Source organism: Hesperophylax consimilis, chromosome 25, assembly GCF_061612785.1.
Source record: "Hesperophylax consimilis isolate HC1 chromosome 25, BYU_Hcon_1.0, whole genome shotgun sequence".
Taxonomy (NCBI): Eukaryota; Metazoa; Arthropoda; class Insecta; order Trichoptera; family Limnephilidae; genus Hesperophylax; species Hesperophylax consimilis.
Window position 1 is genome coordinate 12711673 of NC_142860.1, and position 18790 is coordinate 12730462.

General features: G+C 34.1%; 1 protein-coding gene across 2 annotated transcripts in view; it reads left to right on the forward strand.

Annotated features, from left to right (window-relative positions):
• Positions 1 to 18003, forward strand: part of LOC149411552 (potassium channel subfamily K member 18) — a 91990-nt gene extending 73987 nt beyond the window's left edge. Inside the window, exons 1-5 of one of the 2 annotated variants that reach the window (XM_089646963.1) lie at positions 6866 to 7186; positions 7558 to 8582; positions 8719 to 9847; positions 12091 to 12293; positions 14492 to 18003. In XM_089646963.1, coding sequence (XP_089503089.1) covers positions 7596 to 8582; positions 8719 to 9847; positions 12091 to 12293; positions 14492 to 15145 — 2973 coding nt within the window. In that variant the 5' untranslated portion in view covers positions 6866 to 7186; positions 7558 to 7595 and the 3' untranslated portion in view covers positions 15146 to 18003. Of the gene's footprint in view, positions 1 to 6865; positions 7187 to 7557; positions 8583 to 8718; positions 9848 to 12090; positions 12294 to 14491 lie in introns of those variants that run through there. The other variant, XM_089646964.1, reaches the window with a different exon arrangement.
• Positions 18004 to 18790: the final 787 nt, after the last annotated feature.

Here is an 18790-nt window from a genome sequence, read left to right on the forward strand (position 1 = left end):
ATCGGTTTGATAACCTGTTTATTTCTTTGGCCAGTTTCATTTTAAGAACTATTACTGAATTTTCACGATTCCTCCCTGCAATTATGGGTGTTGGCCCAAATGATTTTGTCACACGCCTATCTTCTCTCTCCGTCCCTCAACTCGTTTCGCATCAATCAGAGGTCTCAAGTTCCCTTCATAACAAACCCGTATGTACTCGGTCATAATTCCTCTGCCAAGCGTCTATACATTAATTTTAATGTATTTTCGTCTTCCATAAGCCACGTATAAAATTAAGTACTTTCGATAATGGTTATTACCGACTAAATGACGCAGAACCATGTTCGAAATTTTCCCAAAAATCAACTCTCTCAAGTGTCTGAAATTGGCAACCCTCTTACTTCTTTTAACCTCGAGTAACAGGCCTGTCGCTACCAAATCTCGCTCCGTCCGAGTGAAGTTATGCGTTCAAAAAAGGTTGTGAACTCCTAGAATGTCAAGTGATTTAACCTTGATCCTAGCCCCGTTCGTTCACCTATTCATTTTGTGGGAATATTTCCAAGGTCGATGCTATATAAATCAAAACCTAAACACGCCCCCTATCTGTAATCCCCTTTGTCCTGTCAGAAAGTCACGCCTTCTCCTTTCGTCGCAACCCTAAAGGAAACTCCCCCACCTTTGTATGCAGTTCCCTGTAATTCATATGCGACTGTGCCGACAGATAGCGCTACTATGACGGATTATATCATCTACCTCGGGAGAGACCTTGATTCATCACAAGTCTAGTAACTAGTTTATTCGTAATTTTCGTCAGAGTTTTTAATTTATTTAAGTGATGAAGTGGAGTCAGCGGGACAAAGTTGGAAATGTTGTGGGGTTGAAGGGGGATGTTTGAGTAGTTCCTGGCTATTTAGATATGGTCATCAAACACATTCTCGATTTGTGAGACAGGTACAGGTACCGCCGCCCCGGGAACAGTTTATAAAACCATTTATTTAAAAAGTTATTGTCAAGCGACGCCTTTTACATTCCGAATGATGGTTTTTCACCAGGGCTTATTGCTTTCTCCCGCATGGGAAAAATGCATTTTTTTACATTAACCCCCACCCTGGAATATAATTTCCTTCATAGCCTATGTCATCGTTGAGGATGCTGTGTGGAGGGTATTTTTAAAGAAAGGAAGTTCTGGGAAGGAAAAAGTTGTGACTGGTAGGTAGAAATCTAGAGATCAATATGTCCCGGAGTGAAGGAAATATGACCTATCTCCCCCATTGCAGCGTAAGGCGATGGGTCAAGAGAGACCAGTTGGAGAGGTCAAAGGGTCTCCCCAAACCGGCCTCTCCCGAACCCTATGGGCAGGCGAATCCTGAACACACCTCACACATGAACACAACCACCCCTGCTAAATCACCAAACGTAGCAAACCACTTGGGGTGACCTATGGCAGAGGAGTTGGTAATCAAATATTTTTTATTTTATTTATTTATTTAACGCCCAGAGGGCTTTTACATGGTTGGTAGTATAATTTTAATTTGACAGATACTTTGAAACATAAAAAATAAGAATAAAATTACATTTGATAAAAGCTATGCAACAAGTCATACAAACACAAGAAACAAAAACGAAAATTACAGCTACAGGTTTACATGATGTGTTTAAAGGTATGGTTGAAATAAATGTTTTAAATGATCCACAAAACTTGCCAAGTTGGTATTGAATATGTCAACATCACCCAAGTTATGATTTCCCATGGTGTGAAGTCGTTGTATCGGAGAGTGGGATAACATAACATTTAACCATACAAATCGAGAATTGTATTGTTTTTTTTTTATTATTTTTTATTATCAATATAAAGTTTTTTTACAGGTTTTTTTTTTCGATGTCTGTCTCACTAGGATAAACCTGTGTCGAGACAGACGTATTTGATACATGAATTAATGTTTACATATTTTTTGATACATAAAATATTTCATTACATTAAATGACATTGTGAAATGACAAGTGTTAAATGGTTGTAGAGTTTTTGTCGGCATCTGAGTTATTTTTAAATCACATAATCTTTAATTTTGGTTATCAAAGAAAAATTATTGGGTAATATTATCCTACTATTTGACTACTGGGTAAGTTAGTATCAGATGATAATAAAATCTGCTATAAGAAAAACTGTTCTACCTCAGTACAATACAAAATCACAAATATTTTTATTTTGTATTACTACAGTTTTGATTATAGCATTTGAAAGCATTTTGAAACCCCGGTAGGTATTTCACAGCTTTTTAAGTTAAAACCGCTAAAATGCTAAAAATTATAATATATGAAAAAAATTGATAAATTTTAACAGCAAACTGTCAAACATGGTAAAAATTTTGACAAATATCTGGAAGTCTGCGATGTCGAAAATTTTTTTTCTTTACACCTTGGTCGTGTATAACATGTAACAAAAACTAAACTACCCCATTTGATTCAAGGTAACCCCCATTTAAGTTATAAATTTACAGTATTATTCGGGCGCTACGTGATTTTTACTTTGAAGTTCATAAAGACCATCGATTTTTTTTTATGCTAATACAAAATACTTGATGAACTCAGTGTACCTACATGCATAAGTATTATTTTAAAACGAATATGTGTCATATTAAAATAGTATGTAAACAAAATTCACCAAAACACTGCCGGCTGGCGGTCGATGTAAATTATTCACATTTGCCTGAAAATTTGCCAAAACCTGTAAACACCGCTGAGTCGCACCAGTATTTTGCGAAATTCCCCGCTCAAGGGCCGTTCTGGCTGGAATACGTTGTTTTATTTATTCTGCTTAGGTATGAAGCTATTATTATTTATGACCCTTAACAACTCCGTTACCTAAGGGCTTATTATGTCACATTGCCGCTGAGTAAAACTCCTTTGTAAGAAAGGAGAAATTGGCTTTTGAAAGAAATTTGCTTTGCTTTTATTGGCGGCAGGTGAATTCTTTGCCTTGCTGGTATAAAAATATTGCAATTATTTACACGGTAATCCCTCGTTATCCGCCGGTATTAGGTTTCTTCGGTCCATGGCAAAGGATTATAATGACACTTTTGTAGCAAAAACAGCTTTCTATAGCCAGAGCTTTCGACTATATAATAGTAGCGAAATCTGAAGTTAATAACGGATATCCGATTATCCGGTACCAGGTTTCTGCGGATGGATAATGACGACTTTGTAACAGGAACGTCAAAAAAATACTGATGCATTTTGCACAACTCACATACTTTGTCTCATACATAAAACTAGTAGTTTTTTTTTTATTTTTTTTATTGTTGATACATTTTTTTTACAATATTTCATATTTCAATTTAGTAATGTTGGCCTCACTGGGTTGTTTACCCGTGCTGAGGCCCCCATTTTATAATTTAAGAATTTATACAATTAAAAGAAAAACAACAGTTCTGTCAACAGTTGACCTTGCGTCCAAAAGAAGAATTTTTATAATTCTAGTTGTTACTTAAGAGGAAGCTACAAGCCAAAAATGTGTATATTCTTGGTATACCATATATCGTAGGTAATAGGCATTAAAATTGCTTGACAAACGGAGTCTTCGAATTCAAGCAAACAACTGGTTTTTACCTATTTTGTAAATAATTTTATAAGAAAACAAAAAAGTTAATCAAGCGAAACTGTCACAGATAATCTTAGCTATAAAACTGTATTTTTTAAAAGTTGTTTCCTTTATGCGTTCATACATTTCCATTGAAAAATATTTTTTGTAGTAGTTTGAATTTATATTTTTTATTGAGTAATTTATTTTTTTAGTTATATTCTACTCAAGCAAAGCGATAGGAAAACCTTCAATTTAAATAAAGCATATTTTTTGGTTTTCATAATGTACACCAATTCGTTATAAAGATTAATCAAAATAGTGATTTGGCACTAAGCTTCGCCTTAAGCATTTACCTTTTGATTTTAAAGCGCATATAATATGTTACATTAAAAAGTTTCAAAAAGGGAATTGCATATTTTGTCCAAAAAACGGCACTATCTCAATTAAAATTATTTTTCCAAACTTTTCTTAGGCATGTAGGTACCAAGATTTTGAAAAAATGCAAATTAGAAAATCTGAATAAACACGTTTATTTCACTTTTGAAAAAAAAAATCTTTGGTGAACCATCAAAACGGCCACCATCTTGAAACGGAAACAAAAAGCCCACATTTACCGACACACGAATTGCAAAAGGGTCGAGTTAAAACAGGATTTCAATTCGTTCAGTCAATAAAGAAGAGCACTAGGAATGTCTATCATGTGATTCGAAACGATGTCACCACGCGCTCAGTCTCTCTTACACTTGCCTGAAATCGTATATCGCTATCCCATTTGAATTTCATAATTATGGTGAAACTCAGTTCTGCATATAAAATTTAAGCAAAGAATGATCAGAATTTTGGGATCACAAAACACGCACACATGGTATTTATTGTGTTCATTTTATTCTACTGTGTCCAAACAGTAGATCGACCATAAAGAAAACAATGATTGTGATAACGCAAATTGCTAACCTTCCTGGTTGCTGGGGTAGGTACTGCACCACGGACATTCTCATGGACTGCCTCGATGGACACTGAACTGTGCATTCTCAACCTCTTTTCTCTCTTTCTATCTTGGAATAAAGAAGATTCTAAAACAAAAGGGTTCCCGAAAAACTTGGAATCCTAATTTAAAGTCCTATACCTAATTGTCCCGAAGTAGGAAGACTGTTTGAAATAATGCATTATTAAGAATGTAAAATATCTCTAGACGTCTCATTATCACAGAGAGGCAACATGTTATTGGAACCGCTAACAACTTGTTCTTCCAAAAGATATAGAAGAACTAGTGGCCTTGTTTTTAAAAACAATTTTTTTATGTGAATACCTAAGACAAAATTTCCAAATGCATCCAACCTTCTAGAGCCAATGAGACTATCGCATCCCCCAATTGGAGTATGTTGCAAGGCTGAAGTTAATGGAGAGGGGAAGGAGTTGAGGAAAGGAATGAGGAAGATTGGGAAGGACGTATCTAAAACGGCTAATATGATTTTCCAACTTGCAAAAAAAAATCGTAACGTAATCAATTATCGCACTATTCGACTATTATATGTCTTCAAATGTTGACGTTACGTGACAGTACACAGTTGTTTTAACTACCCTTCCAAAACGTAGATATAATGTTATCGATGAAAATCTTCGATGGGACACTCACGTAAATAGCATTACAAAGAAACTTACAAAACTCATGCACTACTTTAGAAACTTACGCAATATACTAAATAAAAATTATCTATATAAAGTCTACTATGCTCTTTGCCAATCACGCATATAATATGGAATTATTGGATGGGGATCTGCCTCAAACCTTCACATGAAGTAGCTCGTTAAAACACAAAAAGTAATAATAAAAATAATCCTGAAAGTACCCATAAGTACTCCATTAAAATATTTTTTTTTTAAATTTAACGTGTTCAGCATTATAAAACCGTACTCAAAAAATGCACTACTCAATTTTAAAGAAAAATATGAGTAGGTACCTTACTAAACAACACACTACACTACAAGGACGAAATCCTCAAATCTACTAAACATTCCAAAATTAAATACATCTTTCGGCCAGAAAAACCACTATTTCCATGCTATAAAATTATATAATGCCCTTCCTATTGAAATTAAAAACACCATGAATATAGAAAAGTTTAAGAAAAACATCAAATTATGACTAACTAAACATGAAGATGAGGAAATCATTAAATTTATGAAGTAACCCCAACACAACCTACAGACAACAAACATAAATACTTTTTGATATTTTGTGGGAACCAACAAATAAGAATATGAGGAAATCATGATAAACACAAATACAACAACCTACAGTCCGCCTCGGAACAGGAATACCTAGTGAGGAGGACTGAGAACAAACTACATCACCTTATATTTTTATTTTACTTAATATTGTATCTTTTTTACTTTACTTTATATTAACGTTAAATTAAAAAAATATATAAAAATTAAATACTATTCTAAAATGGTTGATAAAAGAGAAATAAGTAAGTGGATTGCTTTGAACGCTGGGGAGATATATATTATTAAATACACACACTAATACTGTTATTGTCGTTTACTGACGATTCCCTTAAAACACCCAAAAACTTATTTTAAGTCAGTAGTTCTAGTATTAATTGTTTAAGTAATATATTTGTACAGCGCCCATGAGGTGATTTTTTTAAAAGATGGCGCTATATAAAATTAGCCAAATATTTTTATTATTATAAAAAATCATCACAAGAATGTTCAAAAACTGTTGTGCGATCGTGAGTTCCAAAATGGTTCTTTCCTGAGCTCTAAATATCTCTTAATACTGCCGAGTCTGTTGTTACATTATTTGTCATGATGCACATTTGTGCTCAAGCGTGTCTACAAAATGAAGCATCTTTTATTTTTGTTTTCTTCTTTTATTTCTGAAAATTCTCAGAAATTTGGAGCATCGCACCTGAATTCGTGGAAATCTTTTCATAAAACGTTAAAACAACTTTACAAAAATATATTACTTACTATTATCCAGTAAAAGCTGTATATAACCGAAAAAGCACCAGATGCCGGTAGTTTTGAAGAGATCTAAGAGGCAAGACGATGGAAAAAAAAACACATTTCAGAATAAGAATAGAATTTATACAGCTCGTTCTTATGTGGCAAATGTCAATTGCACGTACCGAAAAAAATAATAAACAGTTTCCTACGTAAGTGAAAAACTTATTATTTCCTTCGTGTTGTTAAATAAAATAGTTCTCCCGCGCTATTCGCAGAAGTTTATTTCTTTACAACGCAACGCATCGGTATATTTTTAGACGTGTAACACATTATTAATATGTGCCGAGAGCTTCGAGCTTCGCACGCTAGTGGCGCCTCGGTCTCAAAGTTAATTTAATGGTGGCCAAAGAGGTTGGGGAAAAAACCCTACAAAACAAACGAAAAAGACTTAACTAAGAAACGAAAATACGACTTAGAGTTTAGGATAAGTTTATATTGAAGTGTAGTGGTGTGGTCAGTGATGGTGTTATCCAATGTGAACTTGTACAGAAGCAGTTTTCCAATGGAATTATGAAAGTGAAAATAGTTTTCCGTGTGGCTAAATTTAACACTCGTCGACTTTGTTCAGTGTTGGAAGCTTTTCAGTGATTTTAGTTCAGCGCAGCGGAGGAGGTGAGCTTTTTAAATTTCAAATGTAACTTATCATTTTGATAAATATTATTGCTTATAAAATATGTTTTAAAAGTTCTTCTACACAAAGTAACTTATATTTTCATAGTTTTTTCTTTTTATTTTGAAATCACTGTTTTTATTTTATTATCAAAACTCAATTGTGTTAGATAGATATTATTTAAATTTTTTGTTGTCTTTTTATCTGAAAGTTTTCCTAATGATTTTAATTTAGTATAAAAAATATTTATTGAATTTAATTTCTCGTTAATTTGCTTAGCTTTTTTCTTTCTTTAATTAAAAAAAAACAATAATAATGGTTTCAAAATATAGCGGTATAATTCCCGTTTTAAATAAACATTATATTTTTATAGAACTTTGGAATTGCGCAAAGGGAAAAATAATATTCAGAATGGAAGGGGCTATTCCCAAGAAGACTGGAACGAGTGTCAAGAAGAATTCCAGTGTCAAGTCGGAATCAGAAACCCAAACAGCTGTTGCAGTACGCGTGCCTTCCTTAAAAGTTAAACAACCCCCTGAGACAATCTCAGCTGCAGAGAAGATGGTTACTCCAGAATCCATACAGACTGCTTCCATGGCCAGAAAGCGGAGAATGATCACAAAAAAGGCCCAAGGAGTTCGCACCAGAGAAAAAACTCCAGAACCTAGCAGGACCAGCGTGCCACACGAAGACACCACCACTACAGATGATGAAGATTCAAGGTCATCCAAGGCTACTGGAGAAACAGAAGCAGATGATATTTATGCAGAGATGAGAAAGAAAATCGAACAAAAAGTCAAAGAAAGAGATCACGATGATTTAGATATAGATGCAATAAGAGAACAGCAAGTTATCGAAGCCAAAGAACGCAGACGTAGAAGTATTTCTCCATTTGCGCTGCCAACCAAAGAAGAAATAGAAGCGTTGCAGTTGCAGAGAAAAGGAAGCTTCATTGACCCCGGCAACAAACTCCTGACAACTCCACCCAGTTATCCCATCACCTTTAAAGATGAATTTGATCCTCTTATAAGGAAAAATTCCTTGATCGTGGCCGATGCTGAAAGATTCAGAGAATCTATTTCTGTTAAATCCAATCCTTCTTCCCCCGTTCAGAAAAATACTTTCCAGTTTTCGAATCCTACTACTCCCACGAAAGTGCCTAACTCACAGCCCGAGAAACTAGTAAAGACCTCCAGCTTTACAAACGTCCCTTACAGAGACAACAGCTCACACGCACTTCCAATTAAACCCGACCCTTTAACAATGCAGCCCAGTAAATCCAACCTTAAAACTAGCGCCAGTTTTGGAAAAAACGACAATAACTTCCAAAACTACCCTCCCTCAAATGAAGGACCTCCAGTTAGACCGAAAAGAAGCAAATCGGGAACAAGAAGCCAGGTAAATGCGTTGTCTTCCAAGTGTGTTATATTATAAACACGAGTTTTGTCACGTGTCTATTCTTTTCTGAGATTGGTTTCACGTGATAAAAAAAGTCTAATAGACTTTCCATTAATAAGAAACGTAAATATTTTAGGGACGAACGAGTGAAAGTGAGATGAGTGAAGATCAAAGTAAATCCTACTCCGAACCCGAACCACAAAAAACACCGAAACCGAAAGAAAGAAGAAGAACGATTGCTGCAATAAAACGGCAAGTACGAGAAAGATCACCAGCTGTTATGCGATCAAAATCTGCAACACAGGTTTTAAAACCTTTAAGCACAGATGGTATAGAACTAACGGAAACAAGTACTGATATTATAGAATTATTACAAAAGGCATCTAGAAGAAGTGTTTCCATTCCTGGCGATGAATTCAAAACTTCGAGTGAAAGCCGAAAGCTTGAAGAACGTCACTTAATGACGCCAAAAAGAATGCCATCAACTCCAAGAAGAGGAATCTCATGTCCAAAAGAAATACAAATTCTCAGCGCTGAAGAAACATTAGAAGTCTTTAAGCAAGTTCAGAGGAAAAGTGTAGAAATGGAAAGGAGTAGATGCAGTTCTGGATACATTGATGCAAGCCAGTCAGAAGTCACTAGTTCTTGTTATTCCTCATCTTACAGTGAAGATGAATCAGATTTCGATCTTAGTAAGAAGAGCGCAGAGCTTACTAAAAAACTATCTCTCTTACATAGTGAAAAAGAAAAAGAGAGACTTAAAAACGAAGCGAAACCCGAACAGCTAATCGAAGAAAAAACTATAATAGAAGAAGAAATTATTTTGACAGGAGAAGAGAGTAGAATGACACTCTTCAAAATCATGCTGAGAAGTTCGAGAAAAATTTGGAGGCAACTCAAAATTGAACGCAAAATAGACTGTGAGAAAATGAAACTGCTCAGGAATAGATGCTTCAGCGATCTGATGATCTTGATCATGTTGTGTGGGTTCGGAGGTGTGGTTTTCCGATATACGGAGGGAGCTTTTGAAAATTTTTACAAATGTGGAGTGAAGAGGGTGAAACGCGACTTCATCGACGCCCTTTGGCAGACCAGCCACAACCTGAGGGAGGAAGACTGGAAGTCCGGCGCCAGGAAGAGACTCTGGGAGTTCGAGACGCAGCTGCACACGGCTCACGAGGCAGGCGTCCACTCCTACAGCGGACAGAAGTCTTGGTCTTTCATGAACTCGGTGGTATACTGTTTGACTGTTGTCACGACTATTGGTAAGGAAGAAATAAATATCTTCAAACTGGTTGTGTTTTTATTTTTGTTTTGATTTATCTTGAACTGTTGTTATTTTTAATATAATTTAAGTTTCTAATTGTCAGGATGTTTGGTTTTTGGATTATTCTGAAAGAAATTAATAAAATTCTCAAAAACTGATTTCTAAAAGTAGAAAGAGCCATAGTTCTGACAGTGAGAGCTTCTTTGTGACCAGTGCTTAGTTTATAAGAATGTTGAAGAGGTTGGAATGGATCTATCAACGTTGTGCATTTAAAAAAATATGTAGCTTTATTGTGTTAAAACATTAAAAAATTGTCACAATGTTGAATTCTCAAAACTCATAATCTGAAAGAGAGATTACATTTTATCGCTGTGTTTCACATTTAAGGAAGAGGAATCATGTTTTAATTTCAACTCCATGATAAGATATCAAAGGTAAGCATCAATGGAAATTGAAAGTAATATATTTGGATTTGATCTGTTCATAGAAATTGAGATGTGAATATTAGAAAAAAACTGTTATGAAATGAAGCTAAAAACTTGAGTAAACATGAATTTGAAAATTATTAATAAAACAACCATCAGGTTATTTTCATCCGGAAATTCAGAACGATAAAGTGGTCGTGGCACATTTGCTCTCATTTAATCTGGAGTTTTATCATTAGTTTTGCTTATTTTTGTCGTTTTAGTCATAGAAGAGTGGCATAAATAACGTGACAAAAAACACGATATCAAACATTTTCTCATTTATCCCAACAGATATAATCTTGGCTTCCTCTGACGCAACAGGTAGTATCAATATTTTGCTGACGCAATATGATGTCATCTATTTGATTTATTATGACAGACTTGGAAAACTAAATACGTTTATTTAGCAGCATTTATCAAAATCTTGATGAAAAAAAGGTGTATTTCTACATTTATCAGAAGTTTTCGAATTATTCATTAAAATAGATACTATTCGAAATTTTATCTTACAAAGATAGAAATGAACACACTACATCCTGCCGTACTTTTAAATACATAACTTTATATTGTTTTTAAAGCTAGTATCGTTTAAAACAACGTGCAAACTTTTTACGGTTGGGTAAAAGGAAAGAAGGTTAGGCTCAATGTTTCGATTAACTGAACGTATTGATGTATTTCAAGGAAATGAGATTAGACAAGTTGAAAAAACCGGGGCTAAAAAGAAATGTCCCAGGAAGACATGGCGCGATCAAGTATGTCAAACACGTGAGTCGGGTCACGTCAAGGGTTGGAATAGAATAAGAGTTCGTGTATTAGGGAAAAAGTTACTAGGCGTTTTGAAAATTGGTTAAAGCCAAGAGTTTTGCTAAATATACCTAAGTATTATTTAAACATTAATCAATAAATTAACTAGAACTACGTAATTAATTTTATTTTATGAATTTGTATTACTTCACTATTTATTAATTTAAAAAATATATACAGTAAACTTGCGGCACGTTTCAGGGTAGAAGGTTCTCTCAGTATCGCCCTGGTGTAAGACCACCATCCAAATGATGGGTCAGTGGCTCAGTAACATCGCGTTTGGGTTCGACTCAGTCGTAGTGTGTTCAATTCCTCGGCTGGCTAAGTCCTCCATCACAACACAAGCAATATTTTAAGCTTTCTGTGGTGGTAGTAGGAGATATTCAAATATTGTCAGGTTATTCGTTACCCGGAAATGTTTGCCTTTCTTTAATAAAAAAAGGCTTTATCAGTGTTTGGTGACTAGATCTGAATGGCTAGGTACTCCCTCACCTTCCTCTTTTCCATCTTCTTCCCCCCCACCACGTTCAGTCTCACAACATACCTCAATCGGGGATGCCATAGTCTCACCGACTCTAGACGTTTGGGAGCAGTTGTCACTCTTGTGCGGTATTCATATGAAAATTAAAAAAATATATATAGTGCAGGTTTGTGTTATTTCGCTTGAGTTAAACTGTTAAACTCTGACCTTCTGACCCCCTCCTACCATACGAAAGAAGAAGACGAAGAAGAAGTTAAACTACCATACTCGTATGACTATACTATTCTAGTGAGAGCTCGTACCTACATTATAACGTCTATGGACGATCGTCCTCTTCCTTCTCACACGTCTTATATGAAAACGAAAAAGACAGAATTGTTTAAATAAATCAATTAAAAAAACAATCTGTGCATATCTTTCCGACAAAAGAGAGACTAGACAAAAAATGTATTTTTTCGGAATTTTCGCTAATATTTTCTATTTTTTTAGGTTATGGTCACATAGCACCATCTACCACAACCGGCAGAGCTATAACCATAGTTTATGCCATCATCGGCATCCCTCTCTTCCTCATCCTTTTGGCTGACTTTGGTAAACTCTTCACGAGAAGTATCAAGTTCCTCTGGGCTTTCGTCAGAAGAGTTTACTACACCGGCAGCTGCAGGAAAGTCAGGAAGACTTCGCAAGTTCAGGTGAGAGAAATATTTTTTTTCTTTTCTGGTGGAGGAAAGATTGTGAGGCTCAAGCGGAATGCTAAGGTTTATCCATCCAATTGACAGCATCGGGATATACGAGTACTTGGTTCTGTGCAGATGTGCCCACGAGGAACTTGAAAGCCACACACTCTTAATATTACTGGGTTGGAATTCGACCTCCTCCAGTTATATTTGTTCTCTACAATCTCCAGTCGCTATTTCCAAATTCAAATGTTTTTTCATCTGGGTAGGTAATTTTTACACCTGCTTTGTAATATATATGAATATTCATTTAATTGTTTTTATTTAATTAGAGCTCTGTTTAGTCTTTAATTATTTTTTATATGGCAACCATAGTTTCCAAATGCTGATGGAACATTTATGCAAGATAAGGCTTCCTGCCACAATGCCAAAGTTGTGTTAATATCTTTTAAGATACGAAAATACCAACGCTCCCATGGACTGGTAGCGCAGATACTTATAAATATTGTCTATATTTAATGAAAAAAATGATAACCACTTATCGAAGAACTCATTCAAATATGACATTAAAATTAAGAAATAAATTGAAAAATAGCAGGCTGAATTTGGTGTACAACGTGCGGACTAAATTGCTTCTTAAGAGCAAAGACCTCTGTGGTCGACGGGTAAGGCTCTTGAATAGCCAGCTGGAGATTGCTAGTTCAAATCCCGGCGTGTGCAAGCAATTTTTATTTGATTAATTTATGTTATTTCACAAATTACTAATTTAAAATAATAAGTACTATATTTGCGGCACGTTCCAGAGTGGAATATACTCTAAGGACGGGTTGTTTCGGAGAATTTGAACAATTCATCAAATTTCAACGTTCATTTTCGGGTTCTGTGAAAGTCCTATTCAAGTTCTGTTATTATATCATCAAAGGCTGGTTGCTTGACAAAAAAGAAATAAAAACAGAACATGAAAAAATCTTTCACAGAACCTGAAAATGAACGTTGAAATTTGATGAATTGTTCAAATTCTCCGAAACAACCCGTCCTAAGTATCGACCTAGTGTAAGACAACCATTCAGAATTGAAACTTCTCTTGAAATGGCTTTGGCCGAGTTTGGTAACCAGATCTGAATATCCAGGTACTTCCCCACCTTTATTTTATCAATCTCTTTCCCCTACCCACTACCTTTAGCCTCTGAAGATACCCCAAATGTGAGATGCCATAGTCTCAGTGGCTCCAGACGGCTGGGAGCAGTTTGGACCCTTGTGCGGTTTCACGTAAAAAAATAAAAAAAGGAATATTCACCAAATACAAGATATAAGCCAATGTAATTTAAGTAATAATATATGTCACGTTTGAAAAAAATCGTTTGATTCTACTTATCTGCACAAGACTGTAGTAGTCAGTCCACACATTAATCGGTTCGGTACTTGCTGATATGGTAGCTTTTATTGGGACTCACTCTTCTTCATAATTTTCAGTGTCCTGTTGTTCCTTATTCTTTTCACATGGCCAGCTCATTGCCTTTGAGATCTACATAAAATTTTAAAGGTCCTTACTCAGATTCCCTAGTTAATTCTTCCCTTTGAGTTCAGCGTACAGCCGGTAAACTTTATGGTATTCCTGCGTTATGCCTTATTGCTGTATTTGTCCACTGGCGTAAAAATTACGCAATATTTAAAAAGATCTTTATTTCTATCACTCGAATGTTGGCAGTTGAGACTGTTTCGAATTTCCAAAGAACCTTTTTTTACTGTCATGTCACTGTCATTATCGATACCTAAGAAGACGGTTCTGCCTCTTCAAAGAATAAAAGTTTAAAGTATTTATCTTCTTTATGTTTATTTTGCAGAAACTCCAAAATCATTAGCAAATTTCGTAAAAATATTATTATTTATACGACGTAGGTACGGTTTTACAGCATTTTAACACGTTGTATCAGATTTACCTTTCAAGGAAAATATAAAAATGTGTTAATGGCAGGTGAAACAGTTAATTATTATGCGTAACGCACTAAATATCTTTGTCACACGTAACTACCTTCGTCTAGTATCTAAAAAGCAGTGAAACAAAAGAGTTTTTAAATGTTAAGCAATAAATATTTTGATATATGAATATGTTTATATAATGTTGGGAGTAATTACTTTCAAAGTAGGACATCAAGATCCTAAACATGTTTTGCATATTCCGTAAATTCTGAATCGTATCTCTCTCTTTTCAGGATGCGATGAAAGGACTCAACATGCTGTACACGGCTGCTTCCAATTTCAGGAGACCATCAGAATACGCCTTGGATGCAGAGAACGGTCCCAACCCACCCCTGCCACCCAAACCTAACCCGAACCTCCTAGCCGTCCCAAAGAAATCCATGACACAAGAACCAACCAATGAAGACGCAGTCACTGAAGACCTCCAACAACCACAGGACCCCACAACACCAGCACCATCTGTTTTTGAAATAGACGATGAATTCAACCTACCAATTTCAGTTGCGATCACCTGTTGGATCATCTACATCTTCATGGGTGCTTCAATCTACGTCGTCTGGGAAGAATGGAGTTTCTTTGAATCTTTCTATTTTGTCTTTATCTCAATGTCCACTATTGGTTTTGGTGATTTCGTACCAAATCATCCAATCTACATGATGGGAAGTATTGTTTACCTTGTGTTTGGTATGGCCTTAACTTCTATGTGCATCAACGTCGTGCAAGTGAAACTGTCTGATTCCTTCAGACAGGCAAGCGCCAAGATTGGAGCCACCATTGGGTTGAGGGTATCTGATGAAGATGGTAGTTTGGCCCCCATCACTCCTCCTCCAGTAGAAATGCCAGGAGTTCATGGAGCGCCCAAACTCGACGCTCCTGTGCATGTCTGAACGAATTGCATCGAATTACATATTATCAATTGTTAAGATTTTTGTATAAAGTTGTAAGTTTAATATGAAATTAAGGAAAATAATGTAGGTTTGTCTTTTCACGAATACGATGTAATTATCAGAAGACTTGCGGATGTACGTACAAGTAATCATTATTTAATATGTTTTGTATTGTATTATTATATAACTTTATATTTAAGATCTTGCCTTCAATGCTTTAAATGACTTAATCTCTTAAGCTACCTTTTAAAATACACTGTATAATTTTTGTATGAAGCAATGTGTAAACTGTTTCGCCTTAAATTGATATATTACTTGTTCGTTAGCAGTTAACCCGTGGCTAGCTGTGATTAAATTAATATATACATGCTTCGTTTAAAACCACTTAATGTATTATCTTTGTTTAAAACCACTAAATTATCAAATGTATTTATCGAAGATTCAAACTAAAACTAAATTACTTACCTACCATTTTTAAAGATAAAGTTTATTTAATGGCGTTGTTATGGTTATATTCAACGTGACTACGATATAATTCTTGTTGTTGTTGCTTAGTGCAAACTTTTAAGTTTCTTTTAGTCATTTTATGAAAAAGTGAAGATAGAAAAAGAGTTAAATAATGTTTTTGAGTCGGTATATAAATCTAGTCATTGTAGCAATAAATATCTTATTTAATACATCTAATTTTAACGATACTGATTTTTTATTGGTTTCTTTTACTGTTACGAATTCATCAATATATTGTTGTAGAAAATATTATTATTAAATTTATATGTTATTTGTGGTGCTTTCTCTACCTAATGTTTAATTAAATATTTAATGAATTTTAGTTGTAACGTTAGGTTTATAAATATACAAATATTACTCAAATATCTTCGAAAATTTTCGCTAGCCCGGAAGAAAAATGTCACAAGTCAGAAAATTTTTCACAAGTTTTCATAAGTGTTTAAATTTTGTTCTAAATATAAAGTTGTCGGAGTAATTGTGACTTACGAAAATGAGTATTGTTGGTTTAACTAAAAATAGAATATTAACATCAACTTGACCTTTAAATACATTTATTGTTATTAAGTTTTATTTGTAGAACTCCATTTTAATTTTAATTTTTTTATATATATTCAATAATATTGTTATTGGGTTTATAAAAAACAGTTTATTTTTAAACAAGTTCTGCTGTTGATAATACCTTCAGTTTGATAATGCCTTCAGAGGGCGAAACAGCTGTCAAGCGTAATAATAATTGCACAGTTTTTATAAACCCAATAAAAATATTATTGAATTTATGTAAAAAAAATTGACCTTTAAACTTTTCTTGCCACATTAAATTTTTGTCAGACTTTGACTTCTAACGTTTTCTATATGTATATCGAAAAAAAAACGTTAATTTTATTGGTTTTCCTTGAAACAGCTTTAATTTCATTTACTTTATTTTAATATTTGATATTATCCTTTTGGAACTTCTCGTCATTATAAAAACGACGCAACTGCTATCTGCTGAACGCAACTTGAACTGGATTACCTTTTTTTTAAACATATATAGTATTTTCGTAAAAGTTTTTTTTTACTTATGTCGATTTTCTTCCGGAAAAGTAATTAGTTTCGTGCTTAGAAAGATAACGCGAACCTTGTGTTTATTGATTATAATCACTGTTGATAACGAAATTATAGGGCTTTTAAGTTATTGATATTATATTATGTTCAATGCTGTAATAATATACCGAATTCGAATTTGAAATATATCGACATATACTAAGGACGGGTTGTTTCGGAGAATTTGAACAATTCATCAAATTTCAACGTTCATTTTCGGGTTCTGTGAAAGTCCTATTCAAGTTCTGTTATTATATCATTGTAGGCTAGTTGCTTGACAAAACTGAAATAAAAACAGAACTTGAAAAAATCTTTCACAGAACTTGAAAATGAACGTTGAAATTTGATGAATTGTTCAAATTTTCCGAAACAACCCGTCCTAAGACTTAGATATTAATTCATTAAACCCTGAAATTTCCCAAAATTAATAGAAATATAAGAGACCACTAGAGCAAGAGTGGCATAACTCCAAATATAAGAGGCCATTGGGCAAGAGTGGCATAACTCCAAATTAAAAAAAAATAAATGAGGCCACTAGAGCAAGAGTAGCATAACTACAAATTTAAAAATTGCCGTAATGACGATTGAAGTATTATTTTCGGCTGATCCAATTTTTTAATGGTTTGGTAAAAGTCTCATTATGTATGCAACTTTTTTACCTTTGTACACATTTTTAGAATACTAACCACGTTGACAGATTTGAAGATATATGGCTTTACTAAAAAATATGTTTTAAATTTTACACGATAAACAACCGTTATACATGGTTGTTCATCAGTTGTAATACGTTTAATAAGAGGCCATTGGGCAAGAGTGGCATAACTCCAAATTAATAAAAATATAAGAGGCCACTTGAGCAAGAGTAGCATAACTCCAAATGTAAAAAATGCCATAATTAAGTAAGGAGGCAAAAGCTTAAGAATTTTTTATAGATAGACCAAAAGCATTGCTTATGGCATCAATTTTTTTTTGTGGAATTGAGATTTATGATATCTTCTGTTATAATATAATATTATGTAATAAAGATGGGATCAATAACCTAATTTCTCAAAAATTGTAAGATAGACCACTCTTGATCTAGTGGCATCATTTTTTTCTATTATAAATACATAGCTCCTTTCGTTGAATGTATAACGGATAATGTAATATTTTAAATTTGGTAGTTATTTAAATCAATTTACTGTCTAGATATTTAAGTGCTTGCAGTCGATATTATGTGAATTTATTTAAAATGATCTGTAAAACGTTGTTATATTATTGTAAATAAAAGTTTGTAATTTTTAAAACAGAATTTTATTGAGCCCTAGGTATAATCAGATTTCTTGGGATTTATAAAACTAGGGCAAATATTCTCGGGTTACAAAAAAAATCTCAAAGATTTATTATACGCAATCATTCAAATGTCAAAATTTAATTGGATGGCCAAAGACGTCAAAAAATAAATTTAAATGGAATTGTACAAATGTACAAATTTGGTAACAATTTGCGTACTGGAATTGTCCAATTGTGCTAACGCCTTGTCCAAAGAGAAAAAATGACGATTTTCATAAATTTTACGTAATTTTAATTGTCTAAATGGCGAAATTTAGCACATTGAACTTGCCTTATAAAATCCAGATTAACCATTTCGATGAAATTTTTCGTTTTGGATTCCGATTGGATAAAGTGTTCTGTCCAAATTGACAAATTTCATGATATTTTAAACATCGGAGTTTTTATTTTCTTATTCTTATTATTATTATATTTCTTATTATATCGTTCTGCCACGTGGTATACATAGCAGGTCATGGTGCCGTTCCTGGCTGTAGTTGTTGGGTACGACCAACTTATAGCATTCCAGAAGGTATGGGCTATCTATTAAATTATTAAGAATTTTGCACGCCGTTACTGCAAGGGCCCCACTCCTCCTCGAGTGGAGACTTTGGTAGCGCGTTTCGGCAAGCAAATCTTCGTGATGCATGAATCGCGGGTACTCTCCGTGCATTCTCAAATACATGTATCTCAAAAACTTTTTTTGAATCTGTTCTAATTTTTCAATGTATTTTTGTTGGTATG